Genomic DNA, 11,983 nt, shown 5'->3' on the forward strand with positions numbered 1-11,983 from the left:
GACATGTAGAGAGAATGGAACAAAACAGAATGACTTCGAGAGTGCATAAATCTGTAGTGGAGGGAAGGCGGGGTAGGGGTCAGGCTAGGAAGGGTTGGAGGGAGGGAGTAAAGGAGATTTTGTGTGCAAGGGGCTTGGACTTCCAGCAAGTGTGCATGAGCGTATTTGATAGGAGTGAATGGAGACAACTGGTTTTTAATACTTGACGTGCTGTTGGAGTGTGAGCAAAGTAATATTTATGAAGAGATTCAGGGAAACCGGCAGGCTGGACTTGAGCCCTATAAATGGGAAGTACAGTGTCTGCACTCTGAAGGAGGGGTGTTAATGTTGCAGTTTTATAACTGTAGTATAAAGCACCCCTCTGGCAAGACAGTGATGGAGTGATGATGATGAAAGTTTTTCTTTTTCGGGCCACCCTGCCTTGATGGGAATCGGCCGATGTATTAATAAAAAAAAAAATCAACATTGACAAGTTGATGAGTAAGACACATATGCAACAGTTGGGATCTTTATTGTCTACAGTAACAACAACAGGTAAATCAAAATGTCTTAACTGCAGTGCAAACCACTTTAACTTTGCAGTGTGAGATGCATAGTCTTTCTCTCTTGTATAGTTTCTTGGTTCCCAACTATTGCTCATGTTAGTAATCTAGCATTCTGAATTTCAGACATTTCCAAAGATAAAAATAGAAGTATTACTGTCATAAGAGTACAGTCAAGCACCATTGTAGTATTATAAACTTGTTTATTTCAGATGGCCAAGTATTGAGTTTTGGTCCCCAGGAAAAAAAACAGAAGCTTATATTCATTAATAGGTAGAAATATAAACAAAAAAACTTTAAAATATAGTGCAGCATGCAGTCAGCATAAGATTAAGTAATATGTATAGACTATGTACTTTATTATTTAATATCTTTATTATGTACCCTATACCCATCCTGTGGGCAGCAGTCAAACAATTACAGAGGTACATAATGGGTCCAAGAACTGTGCCCCAGATTTTTAATAACTAAACAAGTTAGACTGGTAATAATGAACTATGTATATGCTTATATCTGGTCACAATCATAATGAGTTATTTATGCAGACATGAATTCAGTCACAAAAACTATTAGTGTACCTTATATGTGGTTATGAATTATTTATATTACAGTAACCTTACATTTTATTAATTTAAGTTGCTATGAGTTACATATTTACAATAGGCCAAGTCAGAGTATTTTTCCAGAATGATTTGTAATATACCTCTGTGGATAAAACACTTTGACATTTCTTGAACATTTGTGAGTAAGTTGTCTCTGAATTCATTAATTTGATTGCACTTCAGTACATAATGATGCAAGGTGTGATAGTTGACCATCTGGCAAATTTTATATTTAGTTTGGTCTACATCATCTACTGGTAACCCAGCTGGAGCTGGGCAGTAGTGACATACAAGAGTCTGCTTATTTTGTTGGATGCTCCATAGACATATGGCTTCTCGTGCATGATAGAATGATGATAGATGGACTTACTGGGGTCAAGAACCCTCCTGTCAAAGGTCAATGAAGTTCAGTTGAAATTTTTTTACATTACTGTCTTCTCTCTACTAGTTGACAGCCCAAGATTTTAATCTGCTCTACCTTTGCCAGTTCATCATTTCTATCAAGCTTCTAAAGACCATTGTTAGATGGAATCCACAGAGAGTGTACCGTGACTTTGCTGTCTACAACCTTACCATACCTTTATCTGGCTTCTGACACAAGCATGCCACAATTAGCACTCATGGAGATAAGAGCATTTTATGGATGACAAAGAATCAGTTACAATCAAAGTGTCAACCTTATATACAGTGGAACCTCAGTTTTCATCATTAATTCATTCCAGAAAGTCTGACGAAAACCGAATTCGATGAAAACTGCAGCAATATTTCCCATGAGAAATAATGTAAATCTAATTAATCCGTTCCAGACACCCAAAAATATTAACAAAAAATACATTTTATTGAGAATAACTATAGTTTTACATACAGAAAACAATGAGAAATAAATATAAAGGACTAATGAAATGGATAAATGAACAAACCATACCCCCGGCCGGGATTGAACCCGCGGTCATAGAGTCTCAAAACTCCAGCCCGTCGCGTTAGCCACTAGACCAGCTAGCCACAATAAGATTCATCCAACTAGGTATATTTCTACACCATAGGAAAGTTAGCACAGGCACCTCTGTGACCACAAATGCAAGTTTTTACAGACGAATCTCCAGCTAGCGTGGCCGTGACGAACTCTAGCTCAAGTCCCTTCACTGCCGTGGCAAGCTGGTCTAGTGGCTAACGCGACGGGCTGGAGTTTTGAGACTCTATGACCGCGGGTTCAATCCCGGCCGGGGGTATGGTTTATTTGCAATCGTGTCATTACGATTTCTTAAGTCATGTTGACGGCAGTGAAGGGACTTGAGCTAGAGTTCGTCACGGCCACGCTAGCTGGAGATTCGTCTGTAAAAACTTGCATTTGTGGTCACAGAGGTGCCTGTGCTAACTTTCCTATGGTGTAGAAATATACCTAGTTGGATGAATCTTATTGTGGCTAGCTGGTCTAGTGGCTAACGCGACGGGCTGGAGTTTTGAGACTCTATGACCGCGGGTTCAATCCCGGCCGGGGGTATGGTTTATTTGCAATCGTGTCATTACGATTTCTTAAGTCATAAATGAACATTTAACATCACTTTTACCTTTACTGAAGACTTTTGTTGGCATATGGAAGACGGTGAGGAGGGGAGAGGGAGGAGAGGTTATCACTACCACCCTCTACCACCATCACCACCACCCTCTACCACCATCGCTGCCACCCTCTACCACCATCGCTACCACCATCACTACCACCCTCTACCACCATCACCACCACCCTCTACCACCATCGCTGCCACCCTCTACCACCATCGCTACCACCATCACTACCACCCTCTACCACCATCACTACCACCCTCTGCCACCATCACTACCACCCTCTACCAACATCACTACCACCCTCTACCACCATCACCACCACCTTCTACTACCATCACTACCACCTTCTACCACCATCACTACCACCCTCTACCAACGAGAAACAAAACCAGACTGACTCAGAACGCATGGGATGCTTTGTGTGGGCGCGGGCAGACACGTTTGGTACGGTGGACCACTGTCATCTCAACGAAAACTGAGGTGATGAACAAAAACTGGGACAAACTTTTGACGAAAAAAGTCATTGAAAACAGATTTCATTGAAAACCAGGGCAAACGAAAACCATTTGAGTGCAAAGAGTATAGCAAACAGTTCACTTTGAAGGGTAGAAGCCTACTTGTTGATGTGTGATCCAATTTCTGTGTGAAAGCCATCACTGTGCACCAACAGCAGCATAACATTGAAAGCCCCTCGTTATGAAGAGCATTTTGAGTAGCCTTAAAATTAACATATAATTAAAGAAGAATTGTAAATATAGATTACGTTACTAGAATACTATGGTTTGAAAAATACTGCAACAGTATATGCTAATAATTTGGTTTATGATTTATGAAAATTTGAGATCTTGTTTAACAATATGGGACAACATTTGTATTGGTAAACACCAAGGTACAACATATTTTTGGCTAATTATAATAATAATAATGATATTAAAAACAATAATAACAATCCTAGGTAGTAGGTTGGTAGACAGCAACCACCCAGGGAGGTACTACCGTCCTGCCAAGTGAGTGTGAAACAGAAACCTGTAATTGTTTTACATGATGGTAGGATTGCTGGTGTCTTTTTTCTGTGTCATAAACATGCAAGATTCCAGGTACGTCTTCCTACTTCTACTGACACTTAGGTCATACTACACTTGCATGTACAAACCCTAGGACCAGTGCTATTTTTGACATATGTGAATGACATGATGGAAGGGATAGACTCAGAAGTGTCCCTGTTTGCAGATAATGTGAAGTTAATGAGGAGAATTAAAGCAGATGAGGATCAGGCAGGACTACAAAGAGACCTGGACAGGCTGGACGCGTGGTCCAGAAACTGGCTTCTCGAATTTAACCCAGCCAAATGCAAAGTCATGAAGATCGGGGAAGGGCAAAGAAGACAGCAGACAGAGTATAGACTAGGCGGCCAAAGACTGCAAACCTCACTCAAGGAGAAAGATCTTGGGGTGGGTGAGTATAATACTGATCATGTCTCCAGAAGCACACATCAACCAGATAATTGCTGCAGCATATGAGTGCCTGGCAATCCTGAGAAGAGCATTCTGATACCTCAGTAAGGAATGTTTCAAGACTGTACACTGTGTACGTCAGGCCCATACTGGAGTATGCAGCACCAGTTTGGAACCCACACCTGGTCAAGCAAGTCAAGAAATTAGAGAAAGTGCAAAGGTTTGCAACAAGGCTAGTTCCAGAACTAAGGGGAATGTCCTATGAAGAAAGGTTAAGGGAAATCGGCCTGACGACACTGGAGGACAGGAGGGTTAGGAGAGACGTGATAACGACATACAAAATACTGAGAGAAATAAATAAGGTGGACAGAGATAGGATGTTCCAGAGAGGGGACACAGAAACAAGAGGTCACAACTGGAAGTTGAAGACTCAGATGAGCCAACAAACTGTTAGGAAGTATTTCTTCAGTCATAGAGTTGTCAGGAAGTGGAACAGTCTGGCATGTGATGTAGTGGAGGCAGGAACCATACATAGTTTTAAGATGAGGTATGATAAAGCTCATGGAGCAGAGAGAGAGAGGACCTAGTAGCACCAGTGAAGAGGCGGGGCCAGGAGCTGAGTCTCGACCCCTGCAAACACAATTAAGTGAGCACACTCCTTTGGGTTTTCTTCTATTTTCTTACTATGTCTTATTCTTGTTTATTTCCTCTTATCTCCACGAGGAAGTGGAACAAAATTCTCCTCCATAAGCCATGCATGTCGTATGAGTTGATTAACATGCCGGGAGCAAGGGGCTAGTAACCCCTTCTCCTGTATACATTACTAAAGTTAAAAAGAGAAATTTTCATTTTTCTTTTTGGGCCATGCTGCTTCAGTGGAATATGACCAGTTTGTTGAAATAATCATAATAATAATAATAATAATAATAATAACAATAATAATAATAATAATAATATCTTTATTTCTACAAGTACATGTACAAGGTATACAGTCCTAGCTTACATCAGTGACATACTACTACATAGAAAGCCCCTTCTTATGCAGAGCATTTCGGGTAAATTAGGTCAATTGTGTCCTGGGATGCAACCCACACCAGTCCACTAACACCCAGGTACCCATTTTTACTGATGGGTGAACATGGACAACAGGTGTAAGGAAATATGCCTAATGTTTCTACCCTTGTCGGAAATCGAACCCGGACCCTCAGTGTGTGAAGCAAGAGCTTTGGCATAACTTGAAGCAGATTGGTGATAGTGAAAACATCAGTATGAATGATTTTATTTTAATTTTTACAGGTATGGTGTTCATCCATCACAAAAGAAGCAGCTCACCTGGAGATAATGAAGGACTCTCATGTACCAGGCGAGTTTCGTGTATTTGGCTCTCTAACAAATTCTGAAGATTTTGCCAATGCTTTCAATTGTCCACCCGGGTCAAAAATGAACCCAAAAAAGAAATGCACAGTGTGGTGAAACTAAGATTAAATATTCTCATATTTGTATACAGTAATATTTTAAGTGAGAGATGAAACAATATGAATGAAGAATGAAAACTTCAGAAAGTTGTGTAAAAATTGGCACAAACTGAAGTACAATGTTACAGTAATCTTATCAGTACTTAATTTACAATTTGTATTTTATGGCATACCAACTGGCTGTAAACAATTTAGTATGCTGTTTTTTTAATGTCTGAAATAAGCATTGATATAAAGTGTTTCATAATCATATGTACAAGTTATAAAAATGTTTCTCATGTACAGTATTTTGAAATGAAGCAAAAAAAACTAATACAGGTCGGCCATCACTAATCTGGCATCGTTGGAACCTGTAGTGTGCCGGATTAGTGAGTTTGTCGGATTACAGAGTGGTTAGGTTAGAATATACTTAATTAACCTATCAATAGAGAGACTTTCTGCTACATCTTCCTCATTTTCATCACTGTTTTCTCCTCCACTGTTGGATTTACAACCATCTGCACAATTTCTGAGTCAGTATAATGATGAAATTTAAGTGAGTATAATGATTTGAGTCAGTATAATGATGAAATTTGAAATTACGCTAGCCAGAATTATTGCCAGATTACTGATGGATCTGGATAACTGATTGCCAGATTAGTGATGGCCGACCTGTAGTATATTATAAAATCTAAACTTACATTCAGAAATAGCAGCGGCCAAAGAAACTCAAATATTTATGTACATTAATATAAATCATGGTGTTTGGTATGAATAAACAGCACTGGATTTGCTAATTTATAATATTTTTACATAATTGTAAAAGTTTTAAGTGTAATATAGCGATGTTCATGTTATAGGACAAATGAAGATTTGGGAACAAACAGGGTATAAATCACTTGGATGAGAGGGGTTATATGTTGGAGTGCTTGATACCTGAAGCAAAGTTTATCTAAGAAGTAAGAACTAGGGAAGAATGAAGGAAATAAAAAATGAAACAGAGTACAAGAAACTCAAGTCATTCACTAGAATATCAGTTAAATATGCAATACTTGGGAGTGATAATATGAGAGGATCTTGCATTCAGAGATCACAACAGTGTTGCTATCATTACTGCAAGGAGAAAGTTCTCCATTGGATGTAAGTCTGGTCAGTTACCAGGCCATTCCCTAAAGTATGAAATTTCACTATCATTTAGCCAATTTTTCATGTCTTGGTAGTATGGCAAGGGGCACCATCTTGAATACAAAAGTTGCCCTAGCACTTCCCAAACCTGTCAAGCAAACTGTCTGCTAAAAGCGTACTTATGCACGTGCATGTTTATTTCTCCTGTACACATACACACACGTGTCCAGCTCCTCCCACACCCACTCAATGACAGCAAAACTAAAATTCCAAAACATTTTTCATATTTCTCCTTCCTCACCCACACACTCATTCTTCACACCAACTCACCTGAAAGCTAATATAAACCCAACACCCAGTGATGTTGAGTTTAGCTAATATATGTATTATTAACAAAGCAAGCACACATAAAATGCGAGATGTAGTAGGTACTAGTTAATTTTATACACCAGTAATTGGTAATTTCAAAGACAGTTTTATCAGGAAAAGCCTGGGTTGTTTTTTTATATGATATTTAACCCTAGTCCTAGAGGGAGTAGTCCCAAATCTGTACACGGAAGTCACTCCCTACACAAGCAAAAGACTCAGAAGGCAGTGCAACATAGCCCCAATGAAAAGCAGGGGTGTCATGAGTACACTAAGAGACACCACAATAAGTGTCAGGGTCCCAAGGTTGTTGAACTGCCTCCCTGCATACATAAGGGGAATTACCAACAAACCCCTAGCTGTCTTCAAGAAAGCACTGGATGGGCGCCTAAAGTCAGTACCTGACTAGCTAGGCTGTGGTTTGCATGTTGTTGACCTGCATGTGGCCAGAAGGAACAGCCTGGTTGATCAAACCTTGATCCACCACGAGGCCTGGTCATGGACTGGACCACAGGGGCATTGACCCTCAGAATACTCTCCAGGCATACCCACAGTAGAGCTTTATCAAATAAAGCTCCCCTGTGGGTGAAGCTTTTTTCTTTAACACACACCAGCTTCTCCCACTGAGGTAGAATGATCCTAAAAAAAAAAGGGAAAGAGGAAGCACATTCACCATCATTCACTTAATCACTATCTTGCCAGAAGTGTGCTGATATCACAGTTCAGATGACACTACAATTTGCAACACTCCCACCCCTTAACCACAATGAACCTTACTGATACAGCGGGTTAGGTTCCAGGCTACTGCTGTAAAGCAAAAATCACTGTAAAGTGAAACATAGCCTTTTTTCACTTTCAAATGCATATAAAAGCCTGAGTACATGTTTAGTATCAGTATTAAGTGAGCAACTGAACTAGGCCTAAAAAATGTATATACAGTACACACATTACTTACCTTAAAATATTTTCTTCCTTAACTTATGGTGAGTGAATATATTTATTGTAGAAGGTCTGAATAAATGAAAAATGGGTATAATTGACAACCACTCTATAAGCGAAATGCTGTAAAGTGGGACTTACCTGTATACAGCTCTTTAAAGGGGCAATGGAGGCTAAGAGAGTTGGAAACCCTAAGGACTAAATATTGGGGAGAATACAAAGTGAAGGGTTTCGTACACTGGTAGCAGTGCATATAACTTACTGCCAGATGCCATGAAATCAAGACAAGTCTGTGGCAGCAATAATAAGTTCCTCATAAAGAAAGAGAGCTGCACTGGTGCTAGCAGGAATTTTTTTGTTCTTACCAAATTGAAACTATTAAGTAAAAGGACACAAGTGCAACTAATGTGACATTTTATTGTGACAACATTTCACTCTCCAGGAGTTTTGTCAAGATGTTATGTCTTGACAAAGCTCCTGGAAAGCATAACATTGGCACAATAAAATATCACATTAGTTGCACTTGTGTCCTTTTACTTAATATAGTGTAACGATTCCAAATGCGACCAATCTTTACCTAATACTTAATATTCCTTATGGGAACAAATTCGGTCAAACCTGAACATGAAGCTGACGAAATTTGTCACTAATGGACATTGTGTTATTTTCCTTTACCCACTGTAAGACTATTGATGCAGTATCTGTTTGCAGTTCCTGTCTTCTGCTGACATTAGTGCTGTATGTGCACACATTGGTGACAAATTATGTGGAATAATCCTAGGACAACCCCCAAAATTGCCAAATGGTGAAACTTATTTCCATTTGGTTTAATTAGAACCTTGTAGTATTATATGCCAATAATGGGTTGCTGTGTGTGCTCCTGTTCCATCCAGCACAAGTACTCCGCACTGTGGTGAAGGGTATTGTAGACTTCATTCTTCATTAAGACTATCCCATTTTATGTTTACTGCCATGTTTTTGTTATAATACCACTTGTTCTACTGTGGTGTTTGCCTTTCTGCTCTTTTGAATACTGCCCTATCTGCCCTTTCTGTCTCTGTTAAGATTTTGTATGTCACGATCATGTCTCTCCTTTCCCCTCTCTTTGCCAGGGTCATCAGGTTTAGTTCCTTTAACCTCTCCTCTTTATTTGCACATTTATAGTGTTTTGTTCCCTTCAAGTGCAAGTCTGGGCATTTTTAGTCTTATTTCAAGTGATATTTGTTTACTCCTCAAGGAAAACGTACCTACATTTATTTTGGAAATGACCGTGTCCAACATTTTGTTGGATGTGGGTAATTGCCAGTATTCCTTCTTTTGCTCTTGAGTTTCTGTATTTTCATTCAGTATTTCCTTAGTAATGTATTAAAATATTTTGTGTCATGTCTTTCTCTGCAATGGTTTCAGCTTGATTTTTAGTGATATTAACTGCTTCTCTCTGAATGTGCTTCATCAACTTCTGACATTCCAGTTTCTTGTGATGCTGTCTCCTTCATTTTGTCTTTTATGCCTGAATCTGTATTTTGGCTAGTCTTATCTGTCTTTTTCTTGCTACTCTCATGATGTCCTACCCTCTCAGTAACACCAACATAAAATTCACATCTTCTCAAACACTTAAGGAAATCAAAGGCTTAGTAATTTAATGCAGTACCAGGGTAACCTCTGTAATTAAGAACCTGAAATATGAGAACAGACATAACAAACTTAACCTCACAACACTGAGAGGAATAACAGAATGGAGGGGATATGGTCACAGCATTCAAGACACTCGAGAGATGTTAACAAGGTGGGCATGAAATTTTGCAGAGTTGGGGCCAGGACAAGGAAAGGGACTAAGGATGCTAGAAATCAGAGCAGAGGTGTAAGAGAGAATGTGAGGACAGTGAGCAAGTGGAAGACACCAAGAGAGGAGCTAGTACAATAAGATATGTTTGGATTTTTTAGCCCAGAGGGTTAAGCACCCAGGATAGCCCAAGAAAATCAGTTCGTCATCAAGGACTGTCTGAGTTATTTCCATAGGGGTCCTTCAATCTTGTCCCCCAGGATGCCACCCACACCAGTCGACTAACACCCAGGTACCTACTTACTGCTAATTCCAAGCCCATTGTATGTGGAAGGCATCATACTGGTCTGTTAGTGGTTCAGAGGCACAGCTCAGGAGCTGAAGCTTAACCCATGCAAACACAAGTGAGTGATGAATAAGACACATGTGCAACACCTTGATATTTATATTTCTAAATCATTTCATCAACACAGTAGACTCATTCATTTGAATGCACAGGTGACTAAAATTGTAGTTAGTGGAGAGGTAAAGATATTGTGATCAGTTCACTAACTCAGAAGTAGTTTTGAAGTGTTCAGTCACTCTGCCTTGAGAAGTGTCCATCTCTGTAATCTCAATCAATATGATACAAACAAGTGAAGTCACAACCATTCTTTTATTCCTTAATTCTCTCCAATGTTTCTTCTTTTTCTCCTCTCCATCCTTTTTATTTACCCTTCTCTTGTTTTCTATTAATTTTTTCAACCTGTGCCTTCTTGTCTTCTCACTCCCTCTATTCTTTACTTTAATTGACAACCTCAATTCTTATCTGAGTGCCTCATCTCTCTTCCTTTCAGTTTCTCACTATCACTAAATCTGCTCTAATAACCTAGATATGAACACATCTAGCAGAAAATTTTAATTTTAAATGTATGTACAATGTACTGCACAAAATAGCTAAGATATTAATTATCCAAAATCGACACTTATATACATTATTTTCTCATTGCAACATAATTTTGCAAAGCCACACAATTCATTTTAACTTCTTACAAAATACAATTCATGAAACAATTTTAAATTTACATTTTTCATGCATCAAAAAGTATTGTAAAAGATGTAAAGAACGAGAATGAGAATACAAATATAAAATACAACTAATTTATTTCCTTTCTTCAGTATACAGGTAATGTAATTTACATGTAATAAAATACTGTAAGGCACAAAAGAAAGCCACTAGCATGTGGTGCATTTCGGGCAGACAAAAGAGAAGGTTGTATTAAGAGCTATGAGAAGTGACTGTAAGCACTGCTTAAGGTAAACACTGCTGTAGCATACGATGAAACCCAAGGATAATGCCTAAGTCAGTTGGATAATTAACCCCAGATGACAAATAACCTAAAACAACCTAAAACAACCCAAGAAAGCTAAACAGTGTAGCTTATTTCTCTAAGTGTTATGTATTAGGTTCTCCTTCTAGGAGACAAGCCATAACAGCTGACTGATACCTAAGTACCTATTTAGCTATTTCCTAGGTATCTATATACCCATTTACTGCTAGGTGAACATGGATAGAATGGACACAAGATCAGATTGTTAGTACAGTAGTCCCTATATCTGCTCATATGGGGGTTCTTTTGTATACAATAAGTCCTCAACTTACAAACACACTGGGGGACTTCCTGAATTGTCTATAATATTCATAATACAGAAAGTCTTCAACTTATGAACATGTTGGGACCTTCTGTATTGTGTATAATAATGATATTATATACAATACAGAAAATTCTCAATGTGTTCATGTTGAGGACTTACTGTAATGAATACTGACTGGAACAAGGTCAGTACCACTGCATAGGATACCAAGAGATTACGTAGTGCTGTATATTACTTCATAACAAACAGCATTGATGTCCAACACATTGATGAATGTGTAAGGGCACACCTGTACTTACTTAGCCGGGTAAATTAAAATATCTTTCCGCTGAACTGTGTACAGAATGTTACTCTCCGTCACCTTTAATATATTTGTTGTGTTATTTTGTGTTTGTTCATGTCATAATGGTTTCATTTTATCCTAAAACTTGTTTTGTGTGTAATGTTGTTTGAACTATAAAAAAGTCAAAATACTGTGGCTGAAGTAATTCACGACTAACCCAGAGTTTAGAGAGGAAAC

General features: G+C 38.7%; 1 protein-coding gene across 2 annotated transcripts in view; it reads left to right on the plus strand.

Annotated features, from left to right (window-relative positions):
* Nep3 (Neprilysin 3) overlaps window positions 1-8,588 on the plus strand; it is a 171,806-nt gene extending 163,218 nt beyond the window's left edge. For both annotated transcript variants that reach the window (XM_070098951.1, XM_070098952.1), the window contains exon 16: window positions 5,458-8,588. In XM_070098951.1, the coding sequence (XP_069955052.1) occupies window positions 5,458-5,634 (177 nt within the window). In that variant the 3' untranslated portion in view covers window positions 5,635-8,588. The remainder of the gene's footprint in view (window positions 1-5,457) is intronic.
* The last annotated feature ends 3,395 nt before the right edge of the window (window positions 8,589-11,983 follow it).

This window comes from Cherax quadricarinatus, chromosome 65 (assembly GCF_038502225.1).
Source record: "Cherax quadricarinatus isolate ZL_2023a chromosome 65, ASM3850222v1, whole genome shotgun sequence".
NCBI classification, from domain to species: Eukaryota; Metazoa; Arthropoda; class Malacostraca; order Decapoda; family Parastacidae; genus Cherax; species Cherax quadricarinatus.